Source organism: Theropithecus gelada, chromosome 2, assembly GCF_003255815.1.
Source record: "Theropithecus gelada isolate Dixy chromosome 2, Tgel_1.0, whole genome shotgun sequence".
NCBI classification, from domain to species: Eukaryota; Metazoa; Chordata; class Mammalia; order Primates; family Cercopithecidae; genus Theropithecus; species Theropithecus gelada.
In genome coordinates, this window is record NC_037669.1 from 82665146 (window position 1) to 82684446 (window position 19301).

Here is a 19301-nt window from a genome sequence, read left to right on the forward strand (position 1 = left end):
AGGCGAAGGTTGTGGTGAGCCCAGATTGTGCCACTGCATTCTAGCCTGGGCAACAGAGTAAGACTCTGTCTCAACATAATAAATAAATAAATAAATAAATAAGAAAATTACCCTGATTTGTAGTGTTTGTTGACTTCTGTGGTGTAAATACTCCCACCATGGTAAATTTCGAGCTTCTAAGAGTTTAACAACTGGCTCACAAAATTCTTGAATATTTAACAATTGACTCTTGAGAGAACAGGAGCTAGCTCTGGCCTTCCACTGTACCTCACTCCATGTGCATGTCCCCACATTACACCCTTACCTCTGCTTGTCAGGCCTCCCCTCCCTTCAGTCTTTACCATGTTGTTTGATCTTTTGGAACATTTTCTGTACCAGGGACAGAATTACTAAAGAATGTGAAAAATTCTGAGTCGTCATTTTAAGATTGTTGATATTCTATTAAAAAATTAAGGTTTGGCTGGGTGTGGTGGCTCACACCTATAATCTCAGCACTTTGGGAGGCTAAGGTGGGACGATCACTTGAGCCCAGGAGTTCAAGACCAGCCTGGGAAACAAAGTGAGACACTGTCTCTAGAAAAAAAATAAAAAATTAGCCAGGCATGGTGGCTCATGCCTATTGTCCCAGCTACTCAGGAGGCTGAGGTGGGAGGATTGCTTGAGTCCCGCATCCCAGGAACTCGAGCCTACTGTGAACTATGATTGTGCCACTGCACTCCAGCCTGGGCAACAGAGCAAGACCCAGTCTTAAAAAACAAAAACAGGCTGGACACAGTGGCTCACACCTATAATCCCAGCACTTTGGGAGGCCGAGGTGGGTGGATTACTTGAGGAAAGGGGTTCGACACCAGCCTGGCCAACATGGTGAAACCCTGTCTCTACTAAAACTACAAAATTTAGTCAGGCATGGTGGCAGGCACCTATAATCCCAGCTACTCAGGAGGCTGAGGCAGGAGAATTACTTGAGCCCGGGAGACGGAGGTTATAGTGAGCCGAGATAGTGCCATTGCACTCCAGCCTGGCCGACAGAGTGAGACTCTGTCTCAAAACAAAAACAAAACCAAAAAAACCAAAACCAAAAACAAAATTAGGTTTTGCATATAATGTTCTATTTATTGTTTTAGGTTACATTTGTTAATGTATGTTCTGACTTATTTGTGGGAGCTAAAAATTAAAACAGTTGAACTCATGGAGATAAAGAGTAGAAGGATGGTTACCAGAGGCTGGGAAAGGTAGTGGGAGAAGTGAGTGTGGGGGGTGGTAAGGGGGGATATTTAATGGGTACCAAAAAGTTAGAAAGAATGAATAAGCTGAGTGTGGTGGCTCACGCCTGCAATCCCAGCACTGTGGGAGGCCGAAGCTGGTGGGTCACTTGAGCTCAGGAGTTTGAGACCAGCCATGAGCAACGTGGCAAAACCCTGCCTCTACAAAAAATACAAAAATTAGTCAGGTGTGGTAGCATGTGCATGTAGTTCCAGCTACTCAGGAGACTGAGGTGGGAGGATGGCCTGAGCCCAGCAGGCAGAGGTTGCAGTAAGTCAAGGTCTTGCCACTGCACTCTAACCTGGGCAACCGTGTCTCAAAAACAAAAAACAAACAAACAAAAAGAAAGAATGAATAAGACCTAGTATTTACTAGCACAACTGGGTAACTACAGCAAAACATAGTTTAATCATCCCTTTCAAAATAACTAAAAGAGTATAATTAGATTGTTTGTAACACAAAGGATAAATACTTGAAGTGATGGAAATCCCATTTACCCTGATGTGACTATTACACGTTACATTCCTGTATCAGAATATCTCATGTAACCTTTATAGACACCTACTATGTACCCACAAATATTAAAAATTAATAAGAACATATCTTGCTGATTAGCTGGGTGTGGTGGCATGCATCATAGTCCCAGCTACTCAGGAGGCTGAGGCAGGAGGATTGCCTGAGCCCAGGAGTTCAAGGTTACAGTGAGCTATGATGGCACCACTGCACTGCAGTCTGGGCAACAGAGTGAGACACTGTCTTAAAAAAAATATATATATATATATATATATGTATGTGTATATGTGTGTGTGTGTGTATACTCATGTATATATAGTATGCTGAATGAAGATAATTTTGCAGACTAAATGGATTGATAGGATGTTTTAATTATAGACGATTATAATCAGATATAGACAATTATAATCAGTTTACTGATGTTAGTTAGAAGTTGAATTTGTACTCTCTAAAGTAATAATGATTTATATCATGCAGCTAAAGGATCTCTTAAGGAGAACTGTAGAAGGATTTGTAAAACTCTTTGACCCAAAAGATCAAGAAAGGCTGCCAATATTTAAGATAGAATTGACATTTGATGATGACAAAATGGAATTTTATCCTACCTTTCAAGATTTGGAAGATAATATTTTGAGTTTGGTAGAACGAATAGCTGAAGCTCTGCAGGTATTACATCTTTACCCATCGGGTTTCTTTATGTGGCTCTTTTAAAGAATTTTAAATTATTTGAGTTGAATCTCTATGAAGTATATATGTACATAAAATGTTATGACTCTTTGTGTTATTTTCCTCCCTCAATTATTTTAAATTAGAAATTGCTTTCTCTTTGAAAAAGTCTCTTGGCTGGAGATTGTATCTTCCTTCTTAGAACTTTTCTTGTAGCTATGAATTGATTTTTTTTTTTTGCATGTCTCATCTCTACTGAGTTGTGAGCTTCTTAAGAACAAGATCTAATTAATATTTGTCCTTTCTAGAGCTTTCTGGTATAATTACTTTGTCAATAAATATTAGTCAATAAATATTTGTCGGCCGGGCGCGGTGGCTCACGCCTGTAATCCCAGCACTTTAGGAGGCCGAGGCAAGCAGAACACGAGGTCAGGAGATTGAGACCAGCCTGGCCAACACGGTGAAACCCCATCTCTACTAAAAATGCCAAAATTAGCTGGGCGTGGTGGCACGTGCCTGTAATCCCAGTTGCTCGGGAGGCTGAGGCAGGAGAATCGCTTGAACCAGGGAGTTGGAGGCTGCAGTGAGCCAAGATCACGCCACTGCACTCCAGCCTGGCGACAGAGCAAGACTCCGTCTCAAAAAAAAAAAAAAAAAGATAAATAAATAAATATTTGTTAAATATTTATTTGGCAATAAATAATTAGTCAATAAATATTTGTTGAATGATAGAAAACTAACGCAACTTAAGGTTTTCTTTGTTTTGTTTTGTTTGAGACAGGGTCTCACTATTGACCTAGGCTGAAGTGCAGTGGCTATTCACAGACATGATCATAGCACACTGCTGCCTCGAACTCCTGGGCTCAAGTGATCTTCTTGCCTCAGTTTCCCAAGTAGCTGGGACAATAGGCATGTGCTGCTGCACCTGGCCCAACTTGTTTTACGTTAAACTACAAACTATACAATTTTAAATCATTATTTTGTATCAAGTTATTTTTTCTTCGGCCATTGAAATCTGAAAAGAATGTTTAAAAATATAGTATAAGATCTACATATAGGCCCCGGCGCAGTGGCTCACGCCTGTAATCCTAACACTTTGGGAGGACGAGGCGGGCGGATTGCCTGAGCTCAGGAGTTCGAGACCAGCCTTACCAACATGGTGAAACACCATCTCTACTAAAATACAAAAAATAGGCCAGGCACGGTGACTCATGCCTGTAATCCCAGCACTTTGGGAGGCCGAGGCGGGCGGATCACAAGATCAGGAGGTCGAGACCAGCCTGACCAACATGGTGAAACCCTGTCTAAAAATACAAAAATTAGCTGGGTGTGGTGGCGTGCACCTGTAATCACAGCTACTCAGAAGGCTGAGGCAGGAAAAGCACTTGAACCCGGGAGGTGGAGGTTGCAGTGAGCTGAGATCGCACCACTACACTCCAGCCTGGGTGACAGAGCAAGACTCTGTCTCAAAAGAAAAAAAAAAAAAATCTACATATAGATTAATTATACAGTTAGATATTTATTTTATACATTGTTATTATTTTTATTTGCGTTAGAATGTCCAAACAGTCCCCTCTTGGCTATCAGGAACTTCAACACCAGTAAATCTTGACACAGAACTTCCTGAACACGTGTTACACTGGGCTGTTGATACACTGAAGGCAGCAATACATCGGAACTTAGAAGGTGCAAGAAAACATTATGAGACATATGGTGTGTATGATATATATAATATTATACCATTTGTCATCATTTTATTTGTGCTAGAATTTGGTCAGGTGTCTGTCTGTCTGGGGCTGCCATGAAAGAACAGGGAGAGCCAGAAGTGAGCATAGGCGTAGCTTTTGGCAGAGTCAAGAATCAAACCCAATACATTTTGTCGTCCAGTCCAAAGGGTGTGTGTGAACTGGAGCGGGGTGGTAAAGTCAAAGGCAGAGAGAAGAAATGTTGGAATAATTCAAGGGTAAAAGCAAGGTAATTTCTGAGAATAGTTTCAAAGAGGATGTAGCTCAATTTTATTGGTCTGTAGTCTCCTCATGTGTGTATGAGGTCAGGATGTATGGTTGTTCTTTGACGTTCTATTAACCAACATCTTCTATTAATTGGTGTATCTGTACCCCTAAGTCATTCTTAAAAGTCTCAAATACTCTATTACCTTTGTTTTAAAATGTCTGTGTTTAACTTGGTTTGCTTTTATTCTACTCATTTTCTTAAAATATAGTAAATCATATATGTTAATACTCAATAATAATATTTAATTGAGTAGGTTCCCCATTCCATGATCATATAAAAAGTGTTTTATCTTCTAAAAAGGGTATTACTGAGATTTTAATTAGATTATTAATTTTCAGTTGAAAAATATAACTGGCTCCTTGATGAGACCGCAGTTGAGAATATAGAGACTTTTCAGACGGAAGATCACGCTTTTGATGAATATACAGAGGTAAGTGGTAATTCTGTTTTTATTAATGCGTTTTGAATTTTTTGTAACATTAGGATCTTTCCATTCTAAAAGTAAATGCTTAAATATAATTTCTCATTTAAAATATAATTTCAACAAAACTCATTGTCTTACCTTATAATTTCTTTAGTCATTCATTTACTCATTTATTAATTCAATAAAAATTTCCTCATCACATTCAGACACCTAGCAAGATTTGGTGATGCAAAAATAAATGATAGGGTGGGAATGGTGGCTCATGCCTATAATCCCAGCACTTTGAAAGGCCAAGACAAGAGGATTGCTTGAGCCCAGGAATTTGAGACCAGCCTGGGCAACATAGTGAGACCCTGTCTCTACGAAAGTTTTTTTTGTTTGTTTGTTTTTTTAATTAGCCAGGTATGGTGGTGCATTCCTGTATTCCTTCTTACTCAGGAGGCTGAGGCAAGAGGATCACTTGAGCCCAGGAGGTTGAGGCTGCAGTGAGCTCTGATTGCACCACTGTTCTCCAGCTGGGCAACCGGGCGAGTCCCTGTCTTAAAAAAATATATACAACTGTTGTCTTCAGGAGCTTATATTTGGCCTGGAAGCCTGACATGGAAATAACAACTATGAAGTATTGAGATAAGTACTAGAATAGAGATATGGACAAAGTGTTGTTTGCTTTTGGAAATTGGTGAAGATATTATGCAAGAAGTGAAATGTGAGTTGGGCTTTGAAGTAGATTTTATAAGTGGAGAAGGGAGGGGATGTAGCATGAACCAAGGTGTTCAGAGAACATAAATGAACGAAAATAGTTAAATAATAGGTAACAGGGACACAGTACATGGAAGATTTAGAATATGATGAAATTTGAAGTGTAAGTTGGAGCCACATGGGAAAATCCTGGAGTATCTTTGCTCAAGAGTTTGTACTTTGTTCTGAAGGTTTTTAGCCATGGAAGTAATCTATTTGGATCTGAGTTTTAGAAAGATAATTCTGGGCCGGGTGCAGTGGCTCACACTTTTAATCTCAGCACTTTAGGAGGCCAAGGTAGGTGGATCATGTGAGGTCAGGAGTTCGAGACCAGCCTGGCCAACATGGCGAAACCGCATCTCTACTAAAAATAAAAAATTTGCCAAGCATGGTTGTCTATGCCTGTAATCCCAGCTACTAGGGGGACTGAGGAGTAGGAGTGCTTGAACCTGGGAGGCGAAGGTTGCAGTGAGCAGAGATCATGCCACTGCACTCCAGCCTGGGCAACAGAGTGAGGCTCCATCTCAAGAAAAAAAAAAAAAAAAAATTCTGGTAGTAGTGGGGAAAAGGCAATTGAAAGAGAAAAGACTCCCACCTCCTCAAGGGACCTTGTTCTATTGGTTAAAACTAGCCTAATATTTCTTCACTTTCCTTCTTTCTATTGACTGTTTAGATTTTTAAATGTATATTTTATACATTTTAATTTTTCTAACATCTTAAATATTAAACATATACAGGTTTTTTTTTTTTTTTTTTTTTTTTTTGAGACAGGGTCTCACTCTATTGCCCAGGCTGGAGTGCAGTGGCATGATCATGGCTTACTACAGCCTTAACCTCCCGGGTTCAAGCAGTCCTCCACTTCAGCCTCCCGAGTAGCTGAGACTAGAAGCGTACACCTCCTGGCTAACTTTTTTTTAAAGTTTTTTTTTTTTTTTTTGAGATGGGGTCTCCTTACGTTTCCCTGGGTGGTTTTGAACTTCTACACTCAAGCAATCCTCCCACCTTGGCCTCTCAAAGTGTTGGGATTGCAGGCATGAGCCACCACACCCAGCCTGTACAAATAAATTGAAGGAATTTTACAAAGCATACTACCTACATTCTAGGATTTTGCTATATTTATTTGTCATTCCATCCCTTTTAAAAATTCTTTATTAATTTCAAGAGAAATTAACTTTAAAAAATCAACTTGAGATTTAGTTTATATACAATAAAATGTACCTATTTCAATTGTACAGTTATATGAGTTTTGACAAATGTGTATACTCATGTAACCATCACCAGAATCAAGATGTAGAACATTTCTCCTACCTCAGAAAGTTTTCTTATACCCCGTCCTGGTCAATTCTCCCCAACTCTGACCTCAGGAAACTGCTGGCATGCTTTCTGTTACTATAGATTAGGTTTTTGTTTTCTAAAGTTTCAGATAAATAGAATCAGAAATACATACTCTTTTGCATCTGATTTCTTTTATTAGCATAAAGTTTTGGAGATTTATCTATGTTGTGTGTATCAGTAGTTTATTCCTTTTTTGTTTGTTTTTGTTTTTGTGTGTATATGTGTTTTTTGTTTTTGTTTTCGTTTTTGTTTTCAAGACGGAGTCTTGCTCTGTCGCCCAGGCTAGAGTGTAGTGGTACAATTTCGGCTCACTGCAACCTCTGTCTCCCAGGTTCGAGCCATTCTCTTGCTTCAGCCTCCCGAGTGGCTGGGACTACAGGCGCCCGCCACCACGGCTGGCTAATTTTTTGTATTTTTAGTAGAAAAGGGGTTTCACCGTGTTAGCCAGGATGGTCTCGACCTCCTGACCTCATGATCCGCCCGCTTCGGCCTCCCAAAGTGCTGGGATTACAGGTGTGAGCCACTGCGCCCAGCCTAGCTTATTTCTTTTATTGCTTAGTAGTATTTCACTGTATAGATATACAGTTTCTTTATTCATTCACATTTTGATGGGTATTTGAGATGTTTCCAGTTTTTGGCTATTATGAATAAAGTTACTATGGTCTTCTGTTTATAAGTCTTTGTGCGGACATATGCTTTCATTTCTCTTTCTAGGAGTTGGATTGCTGCGTGGTATGGGAAGTGTATGTTTAACTTTGAAAGAAACTGTTAAGCCAGGCATAGTAGCTTGCACCTGTAGTCTCAGCTACTCAGGAGGCTGAGGTGAAAGGATTACCGGAGACTAGGAGTTCGAGTCTGCAGTGAGTTATCATCATGACACTGCACTCCAACTCGGGTGACAGAGCAAAACTCTTGTCTCAAAAAACAGAAGAAACTTAAATTTCTCTCAAAGTTGTTATATCATGTACAATCTCACCAGCAGTGTATGAGATATCCAGTTCTTCTACATCCTTTTCAGCCTTCGGGATTATCAGTCTTTTACTTTTTATTATTGTTTTATTTTTTCCCACTGCACTTTCGCATCTAGATTACCAGCCTTTTTAATTTCATGTGTATGTTGGTATCCCATTGTGGTTTTAATTTGCATTTCCCTAATGACTAATGATGTTTAGCATCTTTTAACATGTCACGTTCCATCTGTGTATCTTTTTATTAATAAAAATAAAGTGTCTCTTAATTGTTTGTACATTTTAAATTGGGTTTTTATGTTTTATTGTGGAGCTATAATGGATGTATTTTATTGGACTATATTGTTATAATCAATGTTATGGAGTTTTAAGAATTCTTTATATATTCTGGGTAAAAGTTCTTTATCTGAAATAGTTTTGCAAATATTATCTCATAGTTTATGCCTTGACATTTTATTTTTATAACGATGTCTTTCAAGGAGCAGACATTTTAAATTATAATTAATTCTAGTTTATCATTTTTTTTCTTCTGAGGTTCATACTTTTTGTGTCCTAACAAATCTTTCCTACTCCATGATCATAAAGATTTGTTCCTATATTTTACTCTAGAAGCTTTTCTTAGAATCCCTAAACAACACATGTGATCGTCTAGAAGTTTTATAGTTGTAACTTTCACATTTAGGTCTATGACCCTTTGTAAGTTAACTTTTGTATGTGGTGTGGGATATAGGTCATGGTTCAGATGTTTTTCATGTGGACATCCAGCTGCCCCAGCATCAGATGTCAAAAATACTGTCTTATCCTCATTAAAGTATCTTGCCATCTTTGTTGAAAATCAATTGGCCCTATATCTGTGGGTCTATTTCTGGATTCTCTATTTTCCATTGATTTATATATCTATTCTTATGCCAGTACCACACTGCCTTGATTTCTGTAGTTTAATGGTAAATTGTAAAATCAAGTAGTGCAAGTTCTCCCACTTTGTTCTTTTTCCAAAATTATTTGGACTGTTCTAGGTGCTTTGCATTTCCATATACATTTTAAAATTAACCTATCAATTCCTAAAGAAGCCATCTCAGATTTTGGTTAGGATTGCATTGAATCTCTGAATCAATTTGGAAAGAGCTGCCATCTTGAAATAGAAGCTTTCAGTACATGACCATAGTATGTATTTAAATTTATTTGGACCTTCTTTAATTTCACTCAGCAATGTAGTTGTAGTTTGCACTGTACAGCTCTTGCAAATATTTTCCTAAATCTGTCCCTTAAAATGTTTCAGGTTTACCTGATTTTCTTATAGTTTTTTTTTTTTTTTTTTTTAAACAGAGTTTCACTCTTGTTGCCCAGGCTGGAGTGTAATGGTGCGATCTCGGCTCACTGCAACCTCTGCCTCCTGGGTTCAAGCAATTCTCCTGCCTCAGCCTCCCCAGTAGCTGGGATTACAGGCGCTTGCCACCACACCCAACTAATTTTTGTATTTTTAGTAGAGACAGGATTTTGCCATGTTGGCCAGGCTGGTCTTGAACTCCTAACTCAGGTGATCTGCCTACCTCGGCCTCCCAAAGTGCTGGGATTACAGGCATGAGCCACTGCACCTGGCCATAAATAGTATTTTTAATAGCAATTTTTATTTACATTACAGTGTTGAATAGCAGCAGTGAGATAGGGCATCCTTGCTGTGTTTATAGTGTTGTGGGAAATATATTCAGATTTTCATCATTAAATACGTTAAGAGTTGGGTTTTTGGTAGATGCCCTTTATCATGTGGATGAAATTCCCTTCTATTCCAAGTTTGCCAAGAGTTTTTATAATGGGAGGGTGCTGAATTTTGTCAAGTATTTTTTGGCACATATTTAATTGATCACATGGATTTTCTCTTTTTTTCTGTTAATATTTTGAATTATATTTATTGATGTTCAAATATTAACCCAATGTTGTTTTCCTGGAATAAACCTGAATTACCCCCAAAATTTAGTGCCTTAAAATACCAAACTTTATTATCTTATACTATCTGTGGGTCAGGAATCCAGCCTTGGATCAGCTGGGTCCCTATGGCTCAAGGTTTCTCATAAAGTTGCAGTCAAGCTGTCAGCTAGGGCTATGTTCTCATGAAGGTTTGACTGGGGGCAGAATGATTCCAAATTCACTCAGGTGGTCATTGACAGGATTTGGTTTGCCACAGGCTATTGAATTTCTGTTTTTGGATACATAGATATTTAGGATTGTTATATTTTCTTGATGAACATTATTATTATAAAATAACCTTTTAAATCCCTGATCTTTTATATATATAAAATCAGGGATTAAAATACATATATAAATATATAAAAATATATAAAATAATATAAAATATATTTGTATGTTTATAAAATTTATATATAAATATATATCAAATATATATTTAAAAATATATAAATATATATATTTTTTGAGATGGAGTCTTGCTCTTGTTGCCCAGGCTAGAGTGCAATGGCACGATCTCGGCTCCCTCCCACCTCTACCTCCTGAGTTCAAGTGATTCTCCTGCCTCAGCCTCCTGAGTAGCTGGGATTACAAGTGCCTGCCACCATGTCCAGCCAATTTTTTTGTATTTTTTAGTAGCCATGGGGTTTCAACATGTTGGCCATGCTGGTCTCGAACTCCTGACCTCAGGTGATCTGCCCACCTCAGCCTTCCAAAATGCTAGGATTACAGGCGTGAGCCACCGCGCCTGGCCCCTGATTATGTTTCTTATTCTGAAGTTTTTTACTGATACTGATACTCTAGCTTTTATTTTACAAAACAACTTTATTGAGATGTAATTCACATATTATATAATCAATCAAAATCAAATATTATATAATCTATCAAAAAGTATGATTTATTTCTGTCATTTACTGTGTCACATATTTTGGTACTCTGTTATATATGTGTAAATGTCATATCTTTCTGATGGACTGACCCTTTTATTATTTTAAAATATCTCTCTTTATCTCTAGCAACATTTTTTTTTAAATTTTTTTTTGAGGCAGGGTCTTGCTCTGCCGCCCAGACTGGGTTGTAGTGGTGTTGTCACAGCTCACTGCAGCCTCAACCTCTCAGGCTTAAGTGATCCTCCTGCCTCAGCCTCCTGAGTAGCTGGGAATACAGGCATATGCCACTATGGTGGGATAACTTTTGTATTTTTTAAGAGAAGGGATTTCGCCATGTTGCCTAGGCCAATCTCAAACTCCTGAGCTCAAGCGATCCACCTGCCTCAGCCTCCCAAAGTGCTGGAATTACAGATGAGAGCTACCACACTTGGCCCTGAATTTTCTGTATACAATATCATGTCATGTGCAATAGTGATTGTCTTACTTCCTTTCTAATCTGAGTTCCTTTTGTTTATTTTTCTTGCCTAATTTCACTGGCTAGTATCTGTAGTACAATGTTTTGTTTTGTTTTAGACAGGGTCTCACTTTGTTGCTCAGGCTGGAGTACAGTGATGTGATCTCAGCTCACTGCAGCCTCAACCTCCGAGACTCCAGTGATCCTCCCACCTCAGCCTCCTAAGTATCTGGGACTACAGGCACAGACCACCACGTCTAGCTAAGTTATTTTTTTGTTTTTAGTAGAGACAAGGTCTCACTATGTTGCCCAGGTTGGTCTCAAACTCCTGGGCTCAAGTAATCCATGCACCTCAGCCTCCTAAAGTGCCAGGATTATAGGCGTGAGACACCGTGCCCAGCCAATGTAGTACAAGTTCTTTTTTTTTTTTAGACAAGGTCTCACTCTGTTATCCAGACTGGAGTGCAGTGGTAGAACCTTGCTCACTGCTGCCTTGACCTCCCAGGCTCAAGCCATCTTCCCACCTCAGCTTCCCAAGTAGCTGGAACAATAGGCGTGTGCCATCACACCCAGCTAATTTTTGTATTTTTTGTAGAGATGGGGTCTCACTATGTTGCTCAGGCTGGTCTCAAACTCCTGGATGAAAGTGATCCTCCTGCCTCAGCCTCCCAAAGCTCTAGGATTACAAGCATGAACCACTGTGCCTGGCCCTTATCTTGTTCTTGATCTTAGAGGGAAATGTTCATTTTTTCATCATTAAGTATAATGTTAGTTGTAGGTTTTTCCTAGACATGCCTTATGAAAGTTGAGGATGTTCTCTTCTATTCCTAGTTTGTGTTTTTACCATGAAAGAGTGTTGGGTTTTGTTATATGCTTTTTTTTTTTTTTCTTTTTTGACTGGTCAAGTACCCAATAGTGAGAAAGGGGGAAAGAATAGAACAAGCAGTTTGATCTGTGATTAACTGTGAACAATCAAATGAGATAACTCACTACCTTTAGACCAGTTTGTTTAATGCTTTTTTGGCATCTATTGAGATGACTATGGGTTTTTTTCTAATATGCATACTTTTTACCTTATTTGGTTTTTATGGTTTCATGAAACTATTTTGTGAATGCATAAATGCATAATTACTTTCACAAATTCAGAGATGGCATATAGTTGTCTTTTGGTAGCTGCAGGTATTTGTTCTAGGACCCATCTATAGATATCAAAATCTGCAGATGCTCAAGTCTCATATAAAATGGTGTAGCATTTGCATATAATTTATGCACATCCTCTAGTATACTTTAAACTATCTCTAGATTACTTATAATACCTAATGCAACATAAATGCTATATAAAGAGTTATACTGTATTGTTTTTTATTTGAATTATTTTATTGTTATTTTTATGGCTTTTCTCAAATATTTTCAATTTGCCATTAGTTGAATCTGCAGATGTGGAACCCGTGGATACAGAGGGCCAAGTGTATTCTCTTTCATTTGTATTTTACCATATATTTTAATACAGTGCTACGCAGAGAATAGACACAATAAATGTTCTATGAATTACCAGCTAAATTTTTTGTGGCCTAGGTATAACCTGTAGTATCTATAAGCCCTAAATATCAAGACCAAGCATATGTTTCATTAAAGTTTTTTTCCATTTGTTTTTGTTTTTTGTTTTTTTTGTTTTAAGACAAAAAAGAGTCTCGCCCTGTCGCCCAGGCTGGAGTGCAGTGGCGCCATCTCGGCTCACAGCAAGCTCCGCCTCCTGGGCCCAAGCGATTCTCCTGCCTCAGCCTCCTGAGTAGCTGAGACTACAGGTGCCCACCACTACACCTGGCCAATTTTTGTATTTTTAGTAGACAGGGTTTCACCATGTTGGCCAGGATAGTCTCAACCTCCTGATCATGATCCACCTGCCTCAGCCTCCCAAAATGCAAAGATTACAGGTGTGAGCCACTGCACCCCACCTCATTAACTTTTAAAATGATTATTTCCTTAGGTCTATTATTTTGTAGTGACATTTTCTAGAATTTTGTAATAATTTTGGGATAGTTTATATAACTATTTGAAAATTTACTTTTGGATTTAGTAACTGGATTTCTAGTTCCTGGATTTCTTTGTCAGTTTCTGATATACTGTAGTTGTGGTTAGTATGCCTATTTGGGGGGAAATTTAAGAATGATGAACTGTAACATCTGTACAGATGAACTTATTTATTATTTATTTATTTATTTATTGAGACCAAGTTTCACTCTTGCTGCCCAGGCTGGAGTGCAATGGTGCAATCTCAGCTCACCACAACCTCCACCTCTTGGGTTCAAGCGACTCTCCTGTCTCAGCCTCCTGAGTAGCTGGGATTACAGGCATGCGCCACCACGCCCGGCTAATTTTGTATTTTTAGTAGAGAAGGGGTTTCTCCATGTTGGTCAGGCTGGTCTTGAACTCCTGACCTCAGGTGCTCCGCCCACCTCAGCCTCCTAAAGTGCTGGGATTACAGGCATGGGCCACCACGCCCGGCTTATTATTTAATTTATATTTTTAGAGACAGGGTCTCTGTTGTCCAGACTGGAGTGCAGTGATGTGAGCATAGCTCAATGCAGCCTCAAGTTCCTGGGATCAAATGATCATTCTACCTCAGCCTCCTAAGTAGCAAGGATTAAAGGCATATTCCACCATGCCTAATTTTTTTTTTTTTTTTTTTTTTTTTCATGTGGCGTCTCAGTCACTCAGGCTGGAGAGCAGTGGTGTGATCATGGCTTAACGCAGCTTCCGCCTTCTGGGCTCAAGTGATCCTCCCACCTTAGCCTCCTGAATAGCTGAGACTACAGGCACGCACCACAACAGCTGGCTAATTTTTGTATTTTTTGTAGAGATGGGGTTTCACCATGTTACCCAAGCTGAAAGGCTAATTTAAAAAAATATATATATTTTTTGTAGAGATGGGGGGTTCACTTTGTTGATCAGGCTGATCTCGAACTCCTGGCTTCAAGCAATCCTCCTGACTCAGTCTCCCAAAATGCTGGGGGTCTACAGGCATGAGCCATCATGCCTGGCTTATACAGATGAATTTATAGGATGCTTGTGATTTGTGTAAAAATAAAACAGGACAGGGGAGTGGTTAGGAGTATAGTTAAAAAAAGGTTGGTGATGAGTTGCTAATTGTTGAAACTGGATGATGGGTACATTTTGTTTATTTTTGTATGTTTAAAATGTTCCATGAAAAAATTTAATATAATTGTGAAATATAACATACATAGTACATATGTATAGACAGATAGGTAATTATAACCTAGGTGGTAATAACCACGTAGCTTAAGAATGAGAACTTTGCAACACCCAGAAGCCACCACGTGCCTCTCCCCAATTATAACTTTCTTCTGTCTTTATTGGTAACTATTATCCTGACATTTCTTGCTTTCCTTTATGGTTTTACCACCTATGTATGTATACTTAAATAATATAGTTTAGTTTTGTCCATGGTAAGTTTGTATGAAAAGTATCGCACTGTATATATTCTTTTGTGTTTTTCTTCTTTCATCATGGTAAAATTTATCCATATTCATCTTTTTTCAATGCCATGAGTTCTGTCTACCCTTTATTTGATGGAATTTTTTTTTTTTTTTTTTGAGATAGGGTCTTGCTCTGTCTTCCAGGCTGGAGTGCGGTGGTGTGATCTCGGCTCACTGCAACCTCTATCTCTCAGGTTCAAGCGATTCTCAGCCTCTTGAGTAGCTGGGATTACAGGCGTGTGCCACCACAGCCAGCTAATTTTTGTATTTTTAGTAGAGACGGGGTTTCACCATGTTGGCCAGGCTGGTCTCGAACTCCTGACCTCAGGTGATCCACCCGCCTCGGCCTCCCGGAGTGCTGGGATTACAGGCGTGAGTCACCGTGCCTGGCCTTATTTGGTGTATTTCCAACCAAGAACAAGGCAGGTGCTTAAGACAGTCTTTGAATCAATTAATTATTATCTTCCCCCTTGAACACTGAAAAATTTAAACCCAATTCACCACATCCTAGATACTCTAGAAAAATAGGACAGCATTGAGAGAGAGAAACATAAAGGAAAGTTCTCCTGAAGGAAGAATAAAAGGAATAGGCCATTTCGGTAGAGAGTGGAGATCGAGTGAGAAGGAAGGCAGATAGAAACATTAAAGGTGGATTGTGAAATTAAGTCAAAGTTAGTCCAAAGTTGGTAAGTGTGTTTCACTTTTACCAAGTACAACATATCTTGTCAGATTTTCTTGATACTACTTTGTTTAATTTTTAAAAATTACCCCAGTGTTTGGGTACTAAGAAGTTGACATACATTCCAATATCTTGGATCTTGGTAATTGCAGAGCATCTGTTGCTGGATTATTATTACTATTTTGTTAACAGATAGGGTCTTACACTGTCACCCAGCATGAAATGCAGGGTGCCATCATAGCTGCCTGCAACCTTAAACTCAAGCAATCCTCCCACCTCAGCCTCGTAAGAGTAGCTGGCATTATAGGCTCAAACCATCTTGCCTGGCTTGGAGTATTTTAACAAAAACCAATAAGTTCCTTATATATATATATATTTTTTTTTTTCCTAAAGATTGAATTAGAATCCTTGACCATGTGGATGTAAAGTGAAAAAAATAGAATTTTTAATGAGCTATCAGTAATGGCAAAAGCAAATATTTATCCACTATGCAAATTGTTACATGATATATGTTTGTTTCTAAACAGAGAAATGAGTTGACTCTGGGGATAGTTTTAAGAAATAATTATTGAGGGAAATTTTACCTTGTGATATGTTCAGATTTTGATACTGTGAATGGTATCGTATTCGATATTTACTGGTAGATTGGCAAATTCCTTAATGAAAGAATAGGTGAAAAAATATGTATGAAACAAGGGAAAAAATTTTAGTCACTTAGCAAAAAATAAAGTTGTATTTATATTATATAATTAAGACTCATAACAATACAATATTATAAAATCACTGAAAGTTCTAAACGTTTTTTTCATTTGAACACTTTTTTTCAAGTTTATAGAAAAATTTTTCAGTCTTGCCTCAGAAATAATGCTTTTGCCTCAGTGGATTCATTACCCTATGGTGCGCTTGGATTGTGAAGATTTGAAGACAGGCCTGACAAATAAAGCAAAAGCCTTTGCAAACATATTATTAAATGACATAGCTTCAAAATATAGAAAAGAAAATGAACGGTAAGTAGAATTAATTCCCAAACTCAGAATTATATGGCTAAAAGAAATACTTTGCTAAAGTAATTCCTGTTTAAAAACAAAAGCTTAAAATATGTAAGTATTTACAACTTTTTCTCCATAGCTGCCTCCTATAGAGATGCCTTTGTAGTCCCGTTGGGCTTGCTTCTTTTTGTTTGATACTGTTTGATACCTTTTTAAATGCAGATCATTTCATCATTCAGGTATTAAGCCCAGTAACGAATAGTTCTCCCTTCCCATTCCCCTCCCTTCCCCTTCCCCTTCCCCTTCCCTTCCCCTTCCCCTTCCCCTTCCCTTCCCTTCCTTTCCTTTCCTTCTATTAGAGATAAAGTCTTGCCATGTTGCCTAGGCTGCTCTCAAACTCCTGGACTCAAGTGATCCTCCCCTCTCAGCCTCCCAGAGTGTTGGAATTACAGGTGTGGGCCACTGTGCCTGGCCACATTCCTCCTGTATTTCTGATATTCAATAATTAACTATAAAGTCCTATATTATCTGATTTCTGCTCACCACTTCAACTTCGTTTGCCATTCCTAAAGTATGTCAAGCTTATTACCACCTTATGGCCTTGCTGTTTTTTCTTCCTGGAATCTCTTTTCCTGGTATTTGACAACTCATTTGTTTTTTCCCTCACCTTGAATATCACCTCCCTGGAAAGGCCTTCTCTGGCCCCTCTGTGTAAAATAGCGGCTTCTTCTTGACACTCCATCATTCTTTTTCCTTTTATGGTGCTTTATTTTTCTTCATAGCTTTTTTTTTTTTTTCTCTTTAGAGACAGGGTCTCACTATAATGCCCAGACCGAAGTGCAGTAGCACAATTACAGCTCACTGCAGCCTTGAATTCCTGGGCTCAAGGGATCCTCAAAAAAATTTTTTTTTTTTTTTTTTTTTTTTGAGACGGAGTCTTGCTCTGTCGCCCAGGCTGGAGTGCGGTGGTGCGATCTTGGCTCACTGCAACCTCCACCTCCCAGGTTCACGCCATTCTCCTGCCTCAGCCTCCTGAGTAGCTGGGACTACAGACGCCTGCCACCATGCCCGGCTAATTTGTTTTTGTATTTTTAGTAGAGATATGGTTTCACCATGTTAGCCAGGATGGTCTCGCTCTCCTGACTTCGTGATCCGCCTGCCTCGGCCTCCCAAAGTGCTCGGATTACAGGCATGAGCCACCGCGCCTGGCCAGCATTTTTTTTTTGCTACCTAACAGAGTACATATTTGTGTGCTTTGTCTCTCTCCTCAGTTTCAATACCAGCTTTATGAGGGCAGGGTCTCATTTACTGCTATGTTTACAATGTTTAGAATTTTCCTTAGCATATTGTAGGTACTCAGCTATTTATTAAATGAGTGAATGAGCAAGTATAATTTCTCACATATTTCTCCAAATTCCTGCATGAACTAAAAAATCATTTACCTCTTTTACACTTTGTTTTTACATGTTTTTTCCTGATATTTCTAGTAATAGCATGACAATACAGATTTCTAACTTAAAATTTAAAAAAAATTTTTAATAGAGACATGGTTTTGCCATGTTGCCCAGGCTGATTTCAACCTCCTGGAGTCAAGAGCTCCTCCTACCTCAGCCTCCCAAAGTACTGGGGTTACAAGCGTGAGCCTCTGTGTCTGGGGTAGATATTTTTTTCTTAAAGAAAAAATTAATTTAATTTTTAAAATTTCAATAGTTTTGGGGGGTATAAGTGATTTGGTTACATGGGTAAATTCCTTTTTTTTTTTTTTTTGAGATCGAGTGTCACTGCAACCTCGGCCTCCCAGGTTCAAGCTATTCTCCTGCCTCAGCCCCCCAAATAGCTGGGACTACTGGTGTGTGCCACCATGCCTGGCTAATTTTGTATTTTTAGTAGAGACGGGGTTTCACCATGTTGGTCAGGCTGGAACTTCTGACCTCAAGTGATCTACCCGCCTGGGCCTCCCAAAGTACTGGGATTACAGGCATGAGCCACCGCGCCTCGTAGGTAAGTTCTTTAGTGGTGATTTCTGAGATTTTAGCGTACCCATCACCCAAGCAGTGTACATTGTACCAATATGTAGTCTTTTAACCCTCACCTCCCTCTCAGCCTTCCCCACACCGAGTCCCCAAAGTCCATTGTATTACTGTTTTGCATCCTCATAGCTTAGCTCCCACTTATGAGAATATACAATATTTGGTTTTCCATTCCTGAGTTACTTCACTTAGAATAATGGCCTCCAGCTGGGTGCGGTGGCTCATGCCTGTAATCCCACCACTTTGGGAGGCCAAGGCAGTTGGATCACGAGGTCAGGAGTTCAAGACCAGCCTGGCCAACATGGTGAAACCCCCATCTCTACTCAAAATACAAAAATTAGCCGAGCGTGGTGGCACATGCCTGTAATCCCAGCTACTCGGGAGGCTGAGGCAGGAGAATGGCTTGAACCTGGGAGGTGGAGGTTGTGGTGTATTGCACCACTGCACTCTAGCCTGGGCAACAGAGTGAGACTCTGTCTTAGAAAAAAGAAAAAAGAATAATGGCCTCCAGCTCCATCCAAATTATGGCAAAGGACATTATTTCATTCCTTTTTATGGCTAAGTAGTATTTGATGGTGTCTATATACCACATTTTCTTTATCCACTCATTGGTCGATGGGCACTTAGGTTGGTTCCATATCTTTGCAATTGTGAACTGTGCTGCTAATAAACATGCTTGTGCAGATATCTTTTTCATATAATGACTTCTTTTCCTTCAGGGATTGCTTGATTGAATGGTAGTTCTATTTTTAGTTCTTTAAGGAACCTCAATACTGTTTTCCATAGTGGTTGTACTAATTTACATTCTCACAAGCAGTTTAAATGTTCCCTCTTCACCACATGCATGCCAACATCTATTGTTTTTTGAAAATTATGGCCA

The 19301-nt window shown here is 39.0% G+C and overlaps 1 protein-coding gene across 1 annotated transcript in view; it reads left to right on the forward strand.

The window, feature by feature from the left end:
• Positions 1-19301, forward strand: part of DNAH12 (dynein axonemal heavy chain 12) — a 234294-nt gene that overhangs the window by 37159 nt on the left and 177834 nt on the right. Inside the window, exons 9-12 of the mRNA XM_025377349.1 lie at positions 2254-2442; positions 3999-4155; positions 4794-4885; positions 16231-16409. Coding sequence (XP_025233134.1) covers positions 2254-2442; positions 3999-4155; positions 4794-4885; positions 16231-16409 — 617 coding nt within the window. The remainder of the gene's footprint in view (positions 1-2253; positions 2443-3998; positions 4156-4793; positions 4886-16230; positions 16410-19301) is intronic.